Source organism: Schistocerca piceifrons, chromosome 6 (genome assembly GCF_021461385.2).
Source record: "Schistocerca piceifrons isolate TAMUIC-IGC-003096 chromosome 6, iqSchPice1.1, whole genome shotgun sequence".
NCBI lineage: Eukaryota > Metazoa > Arthropoda > Insecta > Orthoptera > Acrididae > Schistocerca > Schistocerca piceifrons.
In genome coordinates, this window is record NC_060143.1 from 129,713,185 (window position 1) to 129,735,058 (window position 21,874).

Consider the following 21,874-nt stretch of genomic DNA (forward strand, 5'->3'; position numbering starts at 1 on the left):
GGCATTCTTGTGGAGTAATATGGCATGGGAAAATAAATCTTGCATGTGCTGGCCATATTCTGGCAGTCTTATGAAGTAAATCACATATGACTAAGGTTATCATATGTTCTTTAGTAGCCATTGAAAGTATGGCATTCAAAGTCTTATTCACGAACTGTTTTGTTCTGAGTCCAGCCACTTTATTCATGAGTTACACCTCATTGTTAACAGGCTATTAGTGGCTGTTGTTGTGAAGGAAGGAAATTTATCAGTTGGATGCCAGGGCATGCTATGGTGAAATGTATATAGTGGATAAAATGGTATCAGAAAACTGTAGAATCTAATAAGTGTACAGGAACTGGACTTTGGCATGTTTCAACATACACCCAATATAGTTTACCAGTGAACACATCATGACTTTTTCTCCTAATGCAGTTAACTTGAAATGGATACTGTTTCCTTGTCATGATATATCTGTCCCAGCAACAGCTGTGAGAGGCCAGGCAAAGAAAATGTAATGCAGTCAATGAACTCGACCTTAGCAGCTAGTATTTGCTGAGGAAAATGTCAGTCATAACTGGTGAAAGATTAAACTCAGTCATAGTGTACATGCCACAACCTGTTCTTTTCGGTCCTCAATATACTCTCAAGTCATCTTGATGTGCATGTGTGTGCATGAACAAGCTCTTATGTGTGCATGGCAGTGGTGTTTGCAATAGTGTGTTGAGCGGGGAGGGGGGGTGGGGGGAGATTTGCAGTGGTGTTTGTGATAGTGTGTGGGGCTGGAGCTTTCTCCATGGACTGGGAATGCTTCGCATGGTAGATGGTTGGCTTATTGTGCCCATTACATTCTGTATTACAAGCGATATTATGTTCCCTGTCAGTATGACAATTACGTCCTGAGAGAGTAATGTTATCAGAAAGGCCAGTTTCTGTGCATAAAATGGCGGAGAAGTTTTGTCAAATAGGTAGATTGTTCTTCTCAGCTGACCACCTGCAACCCTGTTGAAAACACATTGGTGGAAATAAAATAGCCAATGTGAAAAAAAGTGACATGATTCTTTGCTAAGAATCCATGATGACCATCAGAATATCAACCTAGCTTCCTGGGAGGAGGTGACAAAAGCTGCGAAACATCATGAACTCAGTTTCACGGACTGTAGACTGTCTTTGGAGATGAAGATCTTTCACACAAAGTTTGAATGATAGAGGTGTGTATGACGCATCTGAACATCCCTAGATGGGGTCTTGTAATCAATAATGCCACACAACCATTTTTTTTTAATCAAAACACCATATTAAAACAGTACCAAATTAAACAATGGAAAATCCAGGATGGAATGTAACAACAAAAATTTTCACTTGGGAAAGTGGAAGATTCAAAGCAGATACAGCAGCACACATGTAGAAAAACTTTCAAGTTACTTAATCCTTGTTGGTGTCACAATAATTGATGTGTATTGCTTGCCACTGTTCAGTCACTGACTTCATCTCACCAGAGTAATTGCCTTTTGTGGGTCTGTAAACTGAAAATTAGTGCCCAAAGGATTTCTTGTGTGTGTGTGTGTGTGTGTGTGTGTGTGTGTGTGTGTGTGTGAGAGATTGTCACAAATGTGTGTAACTATTTCGGTCAGCTTCTGAGTTACAACTGCTCTGTAATTTAATGAACACTACAGGTATCTTATTACATGGCTTTTCTCCTGCTTTATTTGCCAAGAAGATCACATTTCAGCTCTGGACATTTGCTGCACTGCCAAGTGTATGTGTCATGAAATATTTGCAATGTTTGAAGCAAACAAATATTGTTGAGCAAGTTAGCAATAAGGGTAATGTCTTCATAGCAACTTGTTTGCAGAATCAAAATATTGTTCATTATTGGTGTAGAAAGTATACTCCTAAATATTTATTCAAGTTAGTTGGCAAAGTTTTTCTGTTTGCAATTGTGGGAATCGACCAAATGATATTTGACATTCACAAGCTAGCTCCAGCAGCACAGTTGAATGAGCTCTGTATTATTAGGATTTGGATAAGGATGTCACAATACATTGCTAGAATGTGCAAACGTTTTGCGAATGAAAGGCTATGCTGCGTTGAGGTGTTGTATAAATAAGAGAGATGGGGAAAAATAAAATTGGAGATATAGGGATTGTCAAATTTGAAACAATAGTGCTCATTGTTAAATGAAAACAGGTTTGTAGAATAGTGTTAATGTGAAATTGGATGCTGCAGGTTTTAAATGAAGAATGCTACACATTGTAATCCAGAGGGGGAAAAACAAAAGTAAGCTCTCAAAAGAACGTAAGTAGTTTAAAATCCCAGAAGCCCAGATGTGCTACAGAATTGTTTACTGGAGTAGAACATCTACTTATTTCTGAAATTGGAGCCATAGACACACACTACAGAACAATTAAGTTTTTTTTATACAGTCCCTCCTCCCATTAAACATTTTTCTAGTTGGCTGATGACTTAAATTGTAAGTACATGTTCCTTCACTTTTGTGCCTCTTGGCAGTTTGTTGTTCAGAGATTTGTATCTGGTATAGCTTTACTACACATAGTAACTAGGATAGTTGTCACCCTGGTGGCTAGGGAACATAATGCTTGTAGAATTTGATATAACCTCTTTTCAGTATCTAGTACAATATGTAGGTGCATGCTGTTTGTAAAGTTATTCTAAGTGCTTTTTGAAGTCGATATTTTGGTATTGCTCTTCCAGAAACTGTGGAAAGGCTTAAGTTGATTGTACTGATTTTGTATATTTTTGTGATACATATTCAGCAGAGCAAAATGCACACCTTCATTCTGTGTAGAAATGAGTAGAATGTGAGATTTAATATTGCAGATTATCCACTTTTGTCTAGAGCTGACTGAATAAATTAATCCAACAACAGATTTGATGCTGTAATGAATTTGTAAAAATGAAAATAGTAAATCATTTTATTGCATTTCTTGAATGTTGAAATTTTACACTGTAAAATTTTGAGACAGAATTGCTGCCCAGTATTTATCTTCACCAGGAAGAATTGTTAGTACTGGTGACAAAATAGTACATGAAATTATTGTAGCTCTTGGAGCTGTTCCATTCTTGGGAAAGATTAAGAAGCCTGGACAGGTCACTCAGACTCCAGTATTAGAGGGACCCAACAGTTGTGAAAACAGAAGGCTCCCTCTCATCCTGGGGTTTGAGTGACCTGCCCTTTTTTAAAAAAAAAAAAAAAAAAAAAAAATCCTCACTAACCAGTCCTTATCTCCTCTTCCTATGAAGAAGGAACTCACAGATAGTTCCAAAAATCTAGTATAGTTTCGAAAGTTTTGCCTACAGAATGTAAATACTGGTCTGCAAAATAAAATCTCATAAATGTAAGGACTCCATCCTTTCTTTATTGAGAGACACTACATAATATATTAGAGCCACTGTCTTGGTTATTGAATTTTGCATTGAATTTTCAGATATGTTTTGCGTGAATTGGGCCATGAAGAGAAGCTAGAAAATGTAAGTGTTGTATTTTTTTTTTATGATCTGTATATTTTTATTTTATGTTTCATTCATTAAATCTAATGGTAATAAGCAACTGCAGTTGTATAACAAGGTCATAACAGTTTACTATTAATAACAACAATATGAAATGGAAAGATTGCTATTTACCATAGAGATGAGGTGTTCAGTGGTAGGCAAGCACACTGAAAAAGCCTGCTAGGTGTTATCAGTCAAGCTGTTCCAACTTGTGGGGCAGGAGTACATTTGAGCAGGGGTGCACAACTGGCTGATACGTAGCAGTCTTACAGCCAGGTTGTAGCATACCTGAACATATTCTGCAGGCCAATCTCAAGCTGCCAGGATTGGCCAGGCAGGCCGCACATGCACGGGACACATGAAACTGGGCCACTTGCCTACTCTTTCCACCTGCCCACAGGTGAGCCGAGTAACACACACAGGTGCCCATTCCCAATGGACCAACACTGGAACTGCCTGTATTATATTAGATATCAGAATAAGCCCTTTTTCAAGTGTACAAAATACACAGACACGAACACACACTGTCATCTTCAGATGATAGGACCTGTAAATAACAGACATATTTCTGTTTGTCAGCTTCTATTCTTCAGACCTGCCCAAAGACCGCTTTTTTCCCATCTCTCTAGGGTTACCAAAGTACAGCCACTGCCTTTGCAAAATTTAAGTTGTCATAATTGCAACTTCACCATTTACCTGATGGCAAAGGTGAGAACTTCAGAATTAAGGTTTATATAGCTGTCTTTTGATTGATAGTTACAGAAACGAAGCTGCTAACCACATAACATTAATGCTGCATAGGACAAGGAATATGAATGAGGCAGTAAATTGTCACAATCATGAGGGAAAGGTATACACCTTCATCATAACACAGTGTTGTGTGCCTTAATGTGGGAGGAGTAGTTGTCACCATCCAGATCAAGGTTCTTCTTTGATCACTCTAATTAAGGTGAGTGTTTAGATCGTTCCTTTGCAAGGATAGGGCTGATTATCTCCTGGTCCTTTGCCAATCCATGCTTATGTTCCATCTTTAATTAACCCACAGTGGATGGGCCTCATTTCCTTAGATTTTCCCCATTTTGCTATGCATTGTTGAAATCATCTAATTGCAGTCAAGAGCTTGTGAAGCTAGGAAACTGTATCTAAATCTTTTACATTTGCGTCCATCATAACTCTGATATTAAGTAAGGTTAATATATATAAAAGAGATGTATATAGGTTTTTTGCACTGTGGCACAGTAGGTCATGCTTATCACGTTTATTTATCAGTTCATTATATATTTATGTACCACATTTGCTGGTACATTCATAAATTTGCTGTTGAGGTACTACTTGGTAACTACTCAGAAAATAGAAAAGACGTAAGGTACTGTCCAGCTGACATATTGACCCCGTATTCCTCACAATGTTTGTAAATTTTTCTGAAATAACTTTTATTGTTCTAGCTTCCACCTAATTCAGCTCTTGCTGGGCTGTGTGGGGGAATGATAAAAGCATGGAAAATTTATGATAATCCAAAGTAAGTATAAATAATTATTTTCTTACATCAGTTGCTATGTATATAATTGGCATTCTATAGTTTAAATCTATATATGTGATACATAATGTTTCAGAGCTGTTATAATGATAGTGGTTGAAGACGTCACATATAATATTTGTGACCAGCGCTTTCATGAATTTTACATTCGAGAAAATCATCCTGATGTCGGTGTTCTACGTCGAAGATTCAGTGACCTTAAAGAACAAGCAAAACTGACTGACAACAAGGCTCTTTTTGTGTGAGTAGCTTTCTTACATATAATTTTATTAATATGCTTTTATTTGGGTATTGAAGTCCGTTCCATCTCTAGTCATATTATGTACTTCACACCACTGTACGTTTTAGAGAGAGGACACCAGACACTGTTTTAATTTGGGTGCCACTATACAATTAACAAATAAATTGTGCTGTGTACGTACCCTGTAAGTTTCATCATATTCTGTGAAATGCTGTTGAAATCAGCTGAAAATTTGTGGAAGCGACATGGCAACCAGATCATGAAAATTTAAGTATAATTTTTCCATCTGCAACATGACCAGACCTTCTTCCTTATACGTATTCTGATCTTAAAATATTCACTCTTCCTTTTCCTCCTCCTTCCTCCAGCTCATTAAACATTTCTGTTTATGCATGTTGTTCACAAACCGTCTTCCGGTCTCCTCATTTCTCCCACATCTGTCATTCAGCAATTGTCTTAGGGATTTGGCAACCCAATCAGCCAATGTGCAAGCACTGCTATCAGCCTTTTTAAATAGTGGTGGATAAATCATAAACCTTACTGACATGAGGAAATGTGTGTCAAGCACTGACCACATAGTGCACAACAAAATATTAATGCAAAGAACTATGATAGGCATAGCAAGTCAGTGGTAATATATCATCATTGCTTTCAACAATCAAACAAAGCCTCAGTCAAAACGAGTACCGAAAGCAATAGAGCTTTCGAGCAGACCTTCCAGATATGATGGTCAACATGCCTCTGACGAAAGATGGATTTGTATAAAGAAAAATACAAGAATGAGTACTTGTACATTACTAGAAAAAAACTGTTTCAAGTTTTCAAGTGGTCTTTGGATGTTCTGAAGTCTTCTGTCTTGTCTAGCTAGGATCCCACAGTGTCAAATTACACTTCAGATAATTTGCAGAAAAATCACTATCTAACCTTTATAGTAAGGAAAGTTCAGGTAGAATGTAAGTAATTTAAGAGTAAAGGAGGCCACTCACTGAATAGCAGAAGCAATTGAGTCTTTGATGTACACACAGAAAAGACAAGTTTTCTTTCTCTTTTGTGTGCATCTGTCGACGACTCAATGCCTCTGCTGTCTCCCTTACAATCACATCTTAGTTATGTGCCATGTGTTTCAGTTAAAAATCGCCATTCTCTTGTAATGTCGACTCTGAACCAGAAAAGATCTATGACTGGTTTCAATAGTTCACTTGGTTAGATTTTTCAAATGACATAAATAATTATGCTAAAAAGGTGTATTAAATGAAACAGTTGATTTCTTCATTTGTGTGGCCATATTGTCCTTAGTTGCTTTAATATTCCTAAGGGAATTTTCATTCTGTCCTTGCAACTATCAAAAATAGTTTTTCCCCCCCACCAGATGCATTTAGCTTTATTAAGGTTTAGCATTGTCAGTGGTCTGTAGTTAAGTTATTTACATTTTAATTTGCTCTAAGATCGTAAAAGTTTGTTAACCATATGTTGGTTTTTACTCTGTTATTTCCGCTTGATTTCTTGTCTACATTGGAAAATGCCATCTGCTAGCACATCATTGATGTTTTTCTTCTTAAGACACTGATAGTTGTGGCCTTTAGTTGCTCTACAGATCCATGCAGTTTTTATGTTTTACATTGCACACCACCCCCGCACACCACTGTTTTCTGTTTGTTTTTATACTTCCAAGTATGTATTGTGGTTTGTGTTTTATAGTCCTGCCAACATAACACTGCCACTACTTTGTTTTTGACCTATACTCTTTTTTTGTATGTGTGTAATTTATTTAATTTTTTTTGTGTATTTATATACTCTATAAGAATAGTGATGGAGGTTTTTTTTGTTTTTTTTATTTATTTATTTTTTTTTTATGGGGGAGGGAGAAACCTTGATGAGCGAACAAAAGTTTATAATAGTGTAATGGATTGTGAGTTGGACGAGAAGGTGAGGAGCTAGAAGTGAATTGAAATTGGGTGGGAGAGGATGAAGGATGGAAAAGGCTCTTTTCTCTTTCATATGATTTCATCGGTTATTTTATATGTCTTGTTTCCAGTATTTATTTGGAAATTGAGCATATGTTTATTTTGTGTTAATGACTTGGAAAGAGAGGAGGTGTGTCTGTAGTGATTCTTATGATCATCACATCGTTATAAAACAAACAGCATTAAAAATGGACACAAAGAAACAATGCTAGACAAACTAAACAGAAAAGTAATGAAAAATACTAATCAAACCACACTAAGCATACAAGTTGCACCACTACAAAAAAAGTCATACAATAACCTGCCACAACAAATTCACACATAAAATAAGTAACATATTCAAGAAACAAGGCATAAACATTGCTTACGAAACAAGCAGCTCTATACGAAAGCACATCCCAAAGCTAAAATTAAAACCAGACTAATATTAATGATCTGGTATCTATCAGCCCAGTTGTAGAAATTGTGAAAGGATATAAGGAAATAGGGTACAAACCCTTCAACATTTGAAAAATAAATAGTTGCTCAATGACCAAGTAAGTATTGGAAACCAGACTCTATTTAAAATAATTGATGACATTACATGAAAGAGAAAAGAGCCTTTTCTATCCTTTACCCTCTCCTACCCACCCCTCCCTCACTCCCGTCACTACTCTTACACAGTATTCAAATACACAACAACATAATTACATAGAATTACACACATACAATAAACTAAAAATAAAGACAAAGTAGTGGCAGTGTTATGTTGGCAGCACTACAAAACACAAACCACAATACATACTTAAAGTATAAAAACAAACAGAAAACAGTGGTGCGCGAGGGGTGTGCTGTGTAAAACATAAACAAAAGAGTGATTCTGCAGAGCAACTAAAGACCACAACATTAAAAACATACTCATGTGCCAGCAGACAGCATTTCCAAATGTAGGTGATAAATCAAATGTATCCAGAATGAGATTTTCACTCTGCAGCGGAGTGTGTGCTGTTATGGAACTTCCTGGCAGATTAAAACTGTGTGCTGGGCCGAGACTCGAACTCGGGACCTTTGCCTTTCGCGAGCAAGTACTCTAGCCAACTGAGCTACCCAAGCATGACTCACGCCCCGTCCTCACAGCCTTACTTCTGTCAGTACCTCGTCTCCTACTTTCCAAACTTTACAGAAGCTCTCCTGCGAACCTTGCAGAACTAGCACTCCTGAAAGAAAGGATATTGCGGAGACATGGCTTAGCCACAGCCTGGGTGATGTTTCCAGAATGAGATTTTCACTCTGCTTCTGTAAAGTTTGGAAGGTAGGAGACAAGGTACTGGCAGAAGTAAGGCTGTGAGGATGGGGCATGAGTCGTGCTTGGGTAGCTCAGTTGGTTAGAGCACTTGCCCACGAAAGGTAACGGTCCCGAGTTAGAGTCTCGGCCCGGCACACAGTTTTAATCTGCCAGGAAGTTTTAAATCAAATGTAAATCACCATAAATGAAAACCAACATATTGTTAATGAACTGTTTTCTGAAAGTAAAGCCACTCAAAATTTAAATAACTTAATTACAGTCCAGTTTACCTCAATAAAGCTAAACGCATCTGATGAAAAAACAAACGTTTTTTGTAGTTGCAATGACAGAATGAAAATACTCTCAAGGAACAGTTGATGCATATTGTACCTATTTTAGACAGTTATCACATTAAAGTTATTTGCAAAAACTTTATTCACAACATAAGCAGTGCCCTGTAATACACCAAAGAATGTTAGACTTCCCAATTGAAATTATTTGCATTGTATATGAGCATTTTTACATCAAATATTTTGTGTAAGACAGTTAATTCCCATCATATTCCTAATTTGTCTGATGGCTTGTTAAATCAGAGATCAAATCAATGATGTATGGGCTTGTATTTGCCATTTTTAAATTTGTTCTTTGTCAAAAGGAATCATACTTTGTCGCAGTTGTGTAATGCTGAACATTATAAAACTTATTTGCTTTAGTTTCCTGGCCCATATAATCAGGTTAAACAAATATACTGAAAATGTTAAGTTTTATGTTGCATAAATACTTCACAACAAGGTTACCTATGGACTACCCCAGCAGATGAGGACATAGAGATTTGGCAGAGTGCTGCCTTTCTACTTCTCCATGATGAGCTTGATTGTGTTCTGTTTATGCCTCCAGAGAATGTACTTACAAATTTCTTGGCCACAAATCCAGTCAGTGACTCGTTGACCTGAATAAACAAATTGGCTTATTTGCTCTGGCTGACACTGATAAAGCACTTTACCAACTAGAGCAATCTGGATCTAATTATCATCAAATATATAGAGACAAATGCAGTCACAGCAGATTCGCAAACGTGCAAAAGCATGTTGTTAATTATCACTGTTGCTGTAGCAGTCGTCTTCGTATATTATTCAGTATGTGAATTTTTGCTCTGAACATAGAATATATGGAGTATACGAAACGTTAAATTTGGGTAAAAGGGCAAAAATATGTACTGAAAAGTGCCATGCATTCCTGCCTTTTGTTGAACTCACGTATACAATATGCTATTTTTGTACATAGATTAAATTCCGGGATATTTGGAGTATCATTCTATTGCATTATTGTAGAAGTGTATAGTTTCTCTTGACCTTATGTGATAAACTGTGGTAGTACAAACAGAAGTTGAAATTTTCAGAGATTACTGTTATAGCAACAGAAGAAGAAATTGGTTGTTCCTGCATTTCATACTGCTTCTAAACTATTGAAATTAATACATGTTGTTTATTGCACAGGAAAGAGATACATTTCAGAAGTTTAATGCACAACCTTTCATTGGTGTCTCCTTTGACCAGATCACCATTTTATGCACTTGTAGGTACCTGTTGTACTTTATTTGAAGCTTTGATTATAATTGTTCTTATGGTTAATCATTGTTGTTGCAGTTTTTTCTCATACAGTATTATTTATGCCCTTAGCGATGGTCATGAGGTGGCTGTTGTGTATTACCGTACTGCATATGAACCAGCTCAGTATGGAGGAGCTGAAGGCTGGAAGACTCGTTTGCTGATAGAGCGCTCAAAAGCCATCAAATGTCCAAGTATTCATTATCATCTTGCAGGAACTAAGAAAGTTCAGCAGGCACTAGCACATCCTGGATGCTTGGAACGTTTTATCACTGACTCAGCAAAAGTGGAGGCCATCAGAGAGATCTTCACAGGTCTCTATTCCCTTGATTTTGTGAGTGCCTGCCATGTGGCAATGAGAAATCTGTTTTTTTTTTTTTTTATATATATCTTCCTCTATTTTTTGTTTTCAAACTGTGCATTTTAAATTTATACTATTACTAGAACAGTAGGAGTTTCGTTTTGTTTTGATGTTTGTCTTTTTAGTAAAAATGAGGACATTTAAAATACTATGCGTTGTTTAATTATTTATTAAACATACTCGCAGTTAACATGCAGAGCAGTTAAAAGAGGCTTCAGTCACTTCTTCCATTCCTATTTTAACAAAGAATAATCATTCAAACTTAGCTGTTGTTAAAGTCTCTTTTAAAACACAACAAGGATTTTTACAGTTAAGTACTGTTTATCTCAACAGTAGTAATCATTTGATTTGTAAAATAAAAAATAAAAACCAAATGCACAAAAGATCAACTTTTATCATCAGCCATTTGATTTCCATTACTGGACCATGGCCATCCTACTAATGACTACTAATGTACAATAATAAACATATTAAAATCACATCCTTTTCATAGCATCAGTTAAAAATTCAAGAACTTCATAAGGATTTAGTTCTAATTGAAACTCTTCAATTTTTGTTTTGAATTGTTAATCTGGTAGCTTCCTAATTGTCTCTGGTGTAACACTGAAGGGTTTGATTTGTTTACAAAACACTTTAAGTTACAGTGGAATGATAACAAGTCATGTTTACTCTTGCTACTGCATTTAGCACTTAGCAGCTCCATCAGTCAAACAAATCAGTAACAGCTTGCACTGTAAGTGCTTGAGCATTGTCCTGCAAAATGATGGTCAGGTCCTGCAGAAAGTGTCATCACTCCTGTCTCTAAGCTGGTCGTAGGTTGTGTTCCATAAATACATGTATATCTTCTTCATTATACCTGCATAATCCCTGTCTTGTTTTTCAAGGGGTCTCACACATATTTTGTTTTTGCATCGAAAGTTCAGATCTCAATGCCGCAAGTCAAAACATGTAAAGGTAACCAATTGTAAATCTCTTTCTTTTCAGAAACGTTGGACTCTTAGTTCTGAAAAAGTTATGTAGTTTGTCTATTGCAGTCCTCCCAACTAAATTAACGACCCATAAATGATGTAGGCGACACAGTTTCAATTTGATTAGAATAATGTTTATTCAGAAAGCAAACTAATAACGAAAGTGGTCGTATTTGGAGTTACTGTTACACTCGAGCGCATATCCATTTGACACAGTTCGATCATTCACAATCTCATCGCGAAATAAAAGTCTAATATTCCACCTCGTTATCTTTGCAAAAAGTTAAGAGTTCACCCCAGGCGCCCTGCTGCTCAGCGCTCAGAGACTTAAGTCCCATGATATCACACAACGCGAAATTTTCTAAGTCATTTCACTTCCTAGCTGCCTAAAGACCGACCGTCCGCTTTCGCGTCTGCATCCGAACCGTCCCTTTGGTGTCTCCAGACTTTCCTGAAGCCGTCCATCTGATTGGCTACAGCTTATCCTACATTATTTTACATTTTAACATCTTTAAATAATCAAACCTTGACCATTTTCACGGTCTAAATAAAGTAACAATAATATCCATTACATATTAAATGTTAAATTCTTTTACATAAAACCAATACAATTTCCTTCTTAGCTTTGAATGCCACAGCTAGTAGCCTTGCACCAATGTGCTTTCTGATAAATAAATAAATAAATAAAGAACAAAGTAACTATTATGCACTGAACTTTACAACAAATATTCTATTACCTACTGATTCAGTAAGGTGTCATGCTGTCATTGTTCAGTTTATTTTGTGTGGAGGAAATGATGATCTGATGTTTAACTGTAAATACTGCTAATTTAAGTTTACTCATATCTACAGTAGTTCTCCTTGTCGTGCTTACACGTTGCAAGGTGTATAATGATGACACAGTCATCATATTTAGTTTTCTGAAGCTAGGTCTACAGTCAATTCTGAGAGTGCCATGCTGCATTTTATCAGCACTTCCTTCTCTTATAACTGGAATATTTCACTTGCTTTCTTTTTGTGGCTCCACAGAATGGTACCACATGCTATATAACTCTGTATTAGGGCATAATGGCAACTTTCAGCACTGGAAAACTAACACAAATTTGTAGTTTCCTCAGGGCAAAATATACCTTTACTGATTTTACATACCAAGTTTTATGCAATCATTTGTAGACAGTTTGGAGCAAATTGTCGTCACAAAGAAATTAACAGCATTTATTCCCTGCTCCAATTGTGTTTTGGGGTTCCATCTAATATTTAGGTTCTGTGCTTTATCTTCATTGATACATAGGGAGTTGACATTATACCAGGCTTTAACATTATCAGTGGTCTGATCTATTTCATATTTCAGCATTTCTGGTGTCCCTAATGTTGTAAGGACAATTTGATCAACAGCAAATAAATAATTGCATGTGGATTGTCGCATTATGTTACACAAGTCACTAATAAAAACAACAAGTAAGACTGGAGCTTTTATTGCATCTTGAGAAACACCCACATACTCTGGCAAGTACCCAGGCTCAATGTAAAACCATAGAGTTGCTCTTAGTTTAATATCTCATGGGGCACAGTGGCAAAAGCTGTTGACAAATAAAAAAAAAAAATCTACTATCTGCTTTCCAGTTCTTTCATGCACTTGATCAGAAATGACACAGCAGCTTTAATTGTACACATATCTGATATGAGACCAAACTCTCTTTGAAGATCTTATTTTCTTCAAAATAATTTAGAATTTGTTTATTTCATAGAGCTTGAATTACCTTCATGATGTGTCATTGTTTTCAACATACAAAAACTACTTGACCTCTGTCAGTATAAAAATATATAAAATCAAATGCACTTACTTGTTTTAGATTGTGATCTCTTTTTTTTCTTTTATCTTGGCATCCAGCGCAAAACTTGCTGCATTAATTCGTGAAGCATTTACATGGCTATGTTTCTGTCCATCTTCATTTCTTTTCATAAAAATCAGTCATTTTTTCAACCCTTGACAATTCCCTGATCCATGTGTTTGATGGAATAATTGTTGTAGTATGTTCTTTATTTAGGTTTTCTGTCCTCTTAAATCACTCTTAGGAAATACTGTTATTTATTTACTCATTCTGAGTCACAGATAGGTGCCAAAAAAAAAAAAATGTTACAATATAAGCTTTCAGTCACCAAGGCCTTCGTCGAAAATAGATGACAGACACTGGCAGTGTGGCTTCAGCTGCCTGAGGCTGCAGTCATGTGTGCGAGTTGCATTTCTGTGTGTGTGTGTGTGTGTGTGTGTGTGTGAGATAGAGATAGAGAGAGAGAGAGAGAGAGAGAGAGAGAGAGAGAGAGAGAGAGAGAGATATCTGTTTTTGACTAAGGCCTTGTTGGCCGAAAGCATATATTGTGACGGTCTTTTTGTTGTGCCTGTCTGCGACTCAGCATCTCCTCTATATGATGAGTAGCTACTTTCCTTTTCATAACATTGTTACATCCCATCTGGATATTCCATTTTTTGATTATTTTCTCATCCATCATTTACAAAGACTTTCATCACATAATGTATGTATTCTAATAGCTCTATACTGAGTTACGATATTCTTTACATATGTTCTTATAATATCAAACAATATCACTAAAGTTCTTGAGCCACTCTGTGGCCAAGTCTGAGTGTCTGTCTATGTCCTTCAGACTACCTTCATGACCGTGCACTTCATACACAAGTAAATGGTCCATTTATTGGATTTCCCCATACTCACAATCAGGACTGTCCGATAGACAACTTTCATTCATCAGTTGCTTACATCTACAAACACTCATCCTGACAAGGTTCAGAATTGTCGACAGTTTCCTCGGGAGGTTGGATCCATCAATCGTCTTGTTGTGATCATCCACCGAGTTTCAGTTCTTACGCTGACTTACAGCCCATAGCTCTTTCCGAGCCATCTTTGAGTCAAAGCCTTGCAGTTCTTTTCCGATTTTCCATAAAGGTGACCTGGATTTAAGACTGTTTAGAGATGCTACATCTTGGTGTGTAGGGAGTTCTGGGTTGTCTTGGATTTTTCTTTATGATCTTGTAGCTATCTGTGATCGCCTAATTGAGGTGGGAGGCTCTATGTTTGCTAGGATGGGGAGGCAGACATATGGAGCGGCCCAAAATTTCCAGAGATTATCTGCATTGTCTTCTTTTGTTGGGCGTCCACTTTAAATATGGGTGCACTTCTCATCCTGACTGGTGAACACTATTCAGTCATGCTGCAGCCAAGGGCTAGCACTGAAGTCCTCAATGTGTTGTCTCCACAACTACCTTTCATTTCAGGTAGTTTCATCAGAATGGCATTATGGGATTTTCATTTGTTTTGTATCATCTGGATGTGAGCTATATGTTAGTGTGATCTATTTTCTCCCCAAGTATGTGGACTTATCCTCATGCCTGATGTTTTGGCCATTTATAGGGAGTTGTAGTTTACATTTTGAGTCTCTTTTGTGAAGGTGCATTACGTTGCTGATTGTTTTATTAGGGTTTGGATGAAGATGCGACTTGGAGTAGAAAGTGTTCGGTACTTCCAGATCTGCATTCAATATTTTTTTGAGGTTAAGATTTTTACTTAGATATGTGATGAACAGGTCACCCACATATGTAAATGTATGTGATTTTGTGTCTGGCATGTCGCCAATGTATAGACTGAAAAGAATGGGTGTTAGTTCCGAACTCTCGCACACCATTATTCAGAATCATGCTCTTGCTGCTCATGCCATGAAGGGGAACCTTGACTTTCCTGTCTGTTAGCATGTTTTTGAGTGAAGCATAAGTCTGTTTACATTTAATGATTCTAGTTAGGTTAAACAGTAGACCCTCAGTCCATACTGTGTCATAAGCTGATGTAACATTGGCAAGAACCAGGCTGGTTTTCCTCTTTTTTTTGTGGAAGCCTTTCTCAATATTGTTGTGAGGGACAGCACTTGACTGCAACAATTTCTATCTTCTCAAAAACTTACTTGGTGTGTAGGAAGGTTGACTTCAATGTACAGAGTTAATATAGTCAGCAATTTTCTTGGGAATAGTTTATAGAAGGTACACAGCAGGGGTATCAGTCAGAAATTCTTTGAGTTATCTCCAGAGTTTTCAGGTTTCAGCATCACAGTGACTTTTGCTTCTTTCCAGATCTTAGGGACAGCACCCATTCTGATGCATACTGCATAGAGTTTGGCCTGCACACTCCTTCCTAAAATTCCTAATTTCTTTAAAAATTCTTGTAGTATCTCGTAAGTCCAGCCGCTTTGCCTGTCTTCATTTGCTTCAAGGCCTGGGTAATCTCCTCTGTTTCCACTTCTTTGATGATGTCCATTTTGATTGGATTATTAATTAATATATTTTTCAGATTTCAAGAAATCTGTTTCTTCTTGGCTGTATTCATTTGTATTTTGGGGGTCTGTTTCTGGACAGTGGAAATCTCAGATGGACCAGAACCAAGAGATGGCATGTGAGATTGTGTGGCACCACCTAATTTCCGCAGCAGGCCCAAGCTCTTTCTGCTAGAATGAGTAAAATATAGATTTTTTTCAGTGCTTCCTCCCATTACTCCTGCACTCCTCATTCATGGTATTTGCCAGTTGTTCCGCATCTCGTTGTCCCTGCTCTTCTGAAATTTCTCCATTAGTATTTCACATTCTTTCATCCAGCAGTGTGGTGTATTCCTTCATAACCCCATGAGGATTAGCATTTTGGGGCTATTTTATGTATTAGGTTTGTGAATCTTTTGGAGTTCACAGGTTTCGGCAGTATCTGATTTATTGTTTTCTCAATGTAGGACTGATATTTAATCCAGTAAGCTTTCCTCATGTTCCATTGTGGGATTTGGGGGGACTTTTTATAACTCTACAATTACCAGCATGTGCTGGCTCCGTGGGATCACCCCAAGGACCCTTCCTGTAGCTTGCACTGGTGTGCTGATTGCTCCGTGTGTGACGAAGGTGAGGTCAGGTGTCAACATTGTGCCCCACGCATTTGATTTGAAGGTTGCTTTATCCTTGGCCTAAACATATGTAAATCCTGATTGTCTGCCCAGTCATTTAATTCGATGCCTTCAGTTGTGGATTTCAAATAGCCCCATCTGGTAAGTTGAGAGCTAAAATCACTGGCTTACACTGCTGGGTAATTAGCCTTGGGTAAAATATCTATGGAACATTTCTATGATGGAGGTGTATAGGCATTATAGATTGTCAGCTCCCCAATTGTAAGCCTATCAGATGTTCTACTGGTATTACTTTTGTGTCTAAATTTCCTAGGAGTTCATCTTCGTATTTTGAGTCACTTGATGGTTTCAGTAGTCATACGAGTTTCTTGTGAGAGTGTGATGCTTACACTTTCTGTCGTTAATTTTTTTTTTTTTTTTTTTTAGGGTTTCTCCCTTTGTCCTCATATAGTCTTCTATGTTTAAATGACACACATTTGCACTCTTCATGTTAGAATCGCTAGTTTGCTCCATTTGCCTTCTTATGGACCAGCAGCATTAATGCACCCAATCACCATAGCTGTGTAAACTTTTTGCCGCTGTGCCATGTTAACATCATTGTCCAGGGTACACCATCTAGGACAGGGGCGGGCAGGAATTCTGCACGTGTGCGGTGCACATGCACGTGTGCAGTTAACAGGTGTTCTGCGTGCACACAGGGGCAAGCGGGCCACCCGCTTCTCACCCCTCCCCACCATACCGTCTCTCCGCTTCTTCCCTTGTAATGCGTTTTGTTTCCTGGCCTGCTTTACTAAATGAAGGAATAAGGTTAGTAGGAGGGCTTGAAAGTAATCATGGCTTGAAAGAGTACCTATTACCTACGATACGTTTTATTTAATTATCACATGTGGAGTTTACAATACGTTTAATGTCTGGAACAAAATTTCTACGTACAGACAAACGCAAACAGTTACGTAAATTTTCATTACTGATGTTTGCTCTTAACCGAGACTTATTAATTTTCATAACAGAAAAAAATCTCTCACAAAAGTATGTCGAGCCCAACATTGACTATCTTCATGGCTTCACGATGGAGACGAGGAAACTCTTACTGTGGAAAGTCGTGATAAAAATCTATTACATGTCTTGCCAAAAGGAACTTGTCTCTCAGATGAGAATTACACTGTAGATCTATTAATTCCATTTGCAAACTGAGATGAATATCATCTACAAAAACCAGATTCTCTCAAGAACTATTCAAAACCTTGGGATAAGTAAGATACATCCCCAAATCGCTTGAGAAATTCTTCTTTTATTGCACTAAGAACGGCAACATACTGAAATTTATTATAATGGCGTTCAATATTAAACTTCCGCTCACCAGTTAGAATACTGTCACATATTACACATTTCCAATTTTCATGGTTTTCCACAGAGAACAAATGATTCTCCCATTCCTTTTTAAAAGATAGCAAATCTCCAATTCTCTGTTTCCTTGATTCACTCTGCATTTTCCGGTTATTGAAATACAACGTTCACTACGTAGTGGTCGCTTCGCTTCAACGTCCGCAGCTTAGCCTGGTACTGCCGGCCGCGGTGGTCTAGCGGTTCTAGGCTCGCAGTCCGGAACCGCGCGACTGCTACGGTCGCAAGTTCGAATCCTGCCTCGGGCATGGATGTGTGTGATGTCCTTAGGTTAGTTAGGTTTAAGTAGTTCTACGTTCTAGGGGACTGATGACCACAGTAGTTAAGTCCCATAGTGCTCAGAGCCATTTGGCCTGGTACTACACTGCCGCAACCTGCAGGCTGTCGGCACTGTCTCGTTCGACGATTGCACGCGAGCAGCACACGTGCAGCGCTGTGTGCTCATGAGCCACGTGCAATGTTTGCCTGCCCCTGATCTAGGAGGTTGTCTAAATGTCATACTGTGACTGTTCTTGAAGGGCAAAAATGTAATAGTGCTTAAATAAATCACAGTTGCACAGTAGTGTTAAACATACTTATTTCAGAATTGTTATTTTTTGTTCTGCCTTTGTATATCTCTGTGTGCTATTTTCCTCTCTTTTGTTGTTTTCTATTTGCCCTTAAATTTTTTCGCAAAGCCAAATAACATTTGATAGATAGCAATATTCTATGAACTGAACTGTCGTAAATCATTGTGGTCTCCTCGCCATGAATGATATGGAATAATAATATACCTATCTACATAATAGAACAAGATAGTGATCCAAAATAGCCACCACGAACAAGATAGTGACCCAATAAAGGTACCACAACACATTTTCAGATATGAAATCCATGAATTGTTAGATTGTTACTGTTTTCATATGAAGTGAAGTTTAACATAAGTATCCTGTTAACTTAAAACTAATGTGTCTGTTATAATAATGATAGTAATAAAAATAATCTCTCTCTTTTTTTTAATGGATCTATTAAGGATGAACATGGTGACAGGGCTGTAGATATGGCTATTGCAAATCCAGAACGATATGTTTTAAAACCACAACGTGAAGGAGGAGGTAACAATGTATATGGACAAAAGATTCGGGAAATAGTAGAAAAAATGAAATCTTCCAAAGAGAGAACTGCTTGGATACTTATGGAACGAATAGCTCCTCCAGTACAAAAAAATTATATTGTAAGACCAGGGCAGAACAATTTACCTGAACCAACAGATGTTGTGTCAGAATTAGGGATCTTTGGTGTTGTGATTGGGTATGTATCTTTTTATTCATTACAGATAGTTTATGGCAGTGATTACTGTGATTTATTTTAAGTGATTTTTTTCATTTGAATTTCTCTATTTTCATTCATTGCAGTAAAGAAGTCATTTTCTTTAGCATTAATTAAAAAAGGTTATTTAAATTACCAGACCACCTAGATTTGAGGACACTTAACCCTAGCTAAGTGCTCATTGTTATGTATTTTCTAACTTTTATTGTTTGAAAATTCTCATGTAAATGAACTGTATACTTTTTAAAAGGGCATCAGTCCATAATTTGGTGATTTCGAGTTCGCCATTGCTTCAGATAGTACATATGTAACTGCACAAACTGACATTAAATGGGTCCAGTCCTTCGGTTAGTGTACGTTCTATAGGTTTCTGAAAAACAATGTCATTTTTATAGGAGCATCAGTTAATATTCATCCCCTTTAAAAGTGAATAGGCACTAGGTTTTTACCCTGTGACAGAGAGTTCGGCATTATAAAAAGGAAACTAAGGCAACAGGACAGATTGTTTGCTGTGCATGATGTCAAGATATATTTCTTAACTTGCAAACAAGGTAAATTTCATTTTAAAGAGGTTGCTGCTACTGAAATACTAGACATCACGTCATTGTGGCAGGTGTATTACAGCAAGACAAGGATTGAAAGACAAGGGAAAGTTCTGTCAGCACTTTTCATAATTGTTTTTGATAACACAGGAAAGGGTTGTGTTACAGCTACTGTAATGATCATGGGACTGTTTAGTCACACTTTTCTTCTGGCCTTCCAATGTTGTCCACTGACTGCACCAGAAAAAATAGCTTATCAATCTGGAAAGGTTCCAATTAAGTCCACTACAATCAAGGACTTGGAAAAACTTCTATTTTGTCTACCTGATAAACACATACCCTTCTCTGAAGAAATTTTGAAGTGACCTATAAAGAATGACAACCAAGCACTTAGTGAATGGGCTGTCAAACACTGATTATTGTGTAGAATGATGCATTAGTATTGTGAATTGTAGAACTTATATAATAAGAGGGTGAGTCAAATGAAAACCATAAATTTGTAATAACAAATCGAAATTTCGCGCCGTTATCCTGTAAATTGGTAAGCATGCTACAAACAGTGTGCAGAATGGCCTGTAGGTGGTAGCATAGTGCAGATGCACACATACCGCCACAGTATCAGTATAAAGATGGCCGTCCCACTTGCGACTTGCACCAGGGAAGAACAGTGTTCTGTTATTCGGTTTTTTACGTAGTGAAGGTGTGAATCCTATTGAAATTCATCGACAAATGAAGGTTCAGTACGGTGATGCATGTTCGTCACAGCAGCAAGTCTATGAATGGAGTAGGAAGTTCACTAATGGTGTGACTTAAGTGGAAGATGCTCCTCGTTCAGGTCAGGCCCAACGAGTTGTGACTCCACAGAACATTGCAGCAGTTGCAGCCATAGTGAAGGAAAACTGTCAAGTGACACTGAAAGACATTACAGCATGTTTACAGATTAGTCATGGGTCAGCACACCACATGGTGCATGATGTGCTCCAGTTTCACAAAGTGTCTGCAAGACGGGTGCCACGGCAGCTGACTCCTTAAATGAGAGAACGATGTGTTGATGCTTGTGAAGAATTTCTTCTGCGCTTTGAACGAGAAAGTGATGGCTTCCTTCCAAGATTCAATACTGGGGACGAAACTTGGGTTCACTTCCACCAACCAGAAACGAAGAGAGCGAGCAAGGAATGGCGCCATTCCGCATCACCAAAACCAAAGAAGTTTCGAACAGAACCATCAGAGGGAAGGTTATGCTGACTCTTTTGGGACGAAAAAGGCGTCATTTTGGAGCATTACATGCCTAGAGGGGCCACTGTCCCCAGTAAATCATACACAGATCTAATAAAAAATCACCTGTGGCCTGCAATCAAATCAAAGTGATGTGGATTGTTGTCAGCAGGTGTCCTTTTGCAACATGGCAATGCAAGACCCTACACTGCCCGTACAAGAGTTGCAACAATCAGACCTGCATTCTGAGTATCTTCCTCATCCCCCGTACTCACCTGCCCCAAGTGATTTCCATATGTTTGGACCAGTCAAAGATGCAATGGGAGGAAAGAAGTTCCATTCTGATGAAGAGGTACAGCACGGGGTGCACAAGTGGTTGCGCAGATTACTAAAAGAATTTTTTTCTAAAGGAATGCACTTTGTAAGCGCTGGAGGACTTGCATTGAGTGTGGGGGAAATTATGTTGAAAAGTGATGCAGCTTTGTACCACTTCTACACAATAAATAATATTTAAAAAAATATTTAAAGTTTTCATTTGACTCACCCTCGTATATTGTACACAGTCAAGATAATGTTAATTTAAAGATTATTTAAATAAAAAACTATTTTCATAAAACATACTTTAGAAACAGGTCAAAATGTATAAAATAAGTTCTCCTGGCTCCACGCAGATTCCTAAACCCATATGCATAATGCTGAAAATTTGTGCTTCTGATTTTTTAGTAGTTATGGCAAGATTGGTAAAATTTAAAATGAGAAACGTGGGGTGAATGCAGTAGACAGTAGTAAGGAGTGTAGAGACTGCCTGTCATTGAGAAATACACTTCTGTTCATATCATTTGCAGAGCAATAAAATTTCAGTGACTTAGACAAGTTACTCGTGCATCATTTATGTATTGCATGTGCCCAATATTTTTGTTTCAAATTTTATAAGTATTGTCATAGTTATTAAAAATTTGCAAGCACAATATTCAGGGCAATTTGTGAGGTGTTAGGAGTCTGTATGAGGCCGGGAGAAGTTA

General features: G+C 37.6%; 1 protein-coding gene and 1 long non-coding RNA gene across 2 annotated transcripts in view; one reads left to right on the forward strand and one right to left on the reverse strand.

The window, feature by feature from the left end:
• The window catches only part of LOC124802491 (glutathione synthetase-like), a 138,191-nt gene that overhangs the window by 111,506 nt on the left and 4,811 nt on the right, over positions 1 to 21,874 (forward strand). Inside the window, exons 6-10 of the mRNA XM_047263306.1 lie at positions 3,429 to 3,471; positions 4,938 to 5,011; positions 5,106 to 5,270; positions 10,178 to 10,439; positions 18,800 to 19,077. Coding sequence (XP_047119262.1) covers positions 3,429 to 3,471; positions 4,938 to 5,011; positions 5,106 to 5,270; positions 10,178 to 10,439; positions 18,800 to 19,077 — 822 coding nt within the window. The remainder of the gene's footprint in view (positions 1 to 3,428; positions 3,472 to 4,937; positions 5,012 to 5,105; positions 5,271 to 10,177; positions 10,440 to 18,799; positions 19,078 to 21,874) is intronic.
• LOC124802492 overlaps positions 1 to 21,874 on the reverse strand; it is a 93,707-nt gene that overhangs the window by 57,030 nt on the left and 14,803 nt on the right. The window lies entirely within an intron of this gene.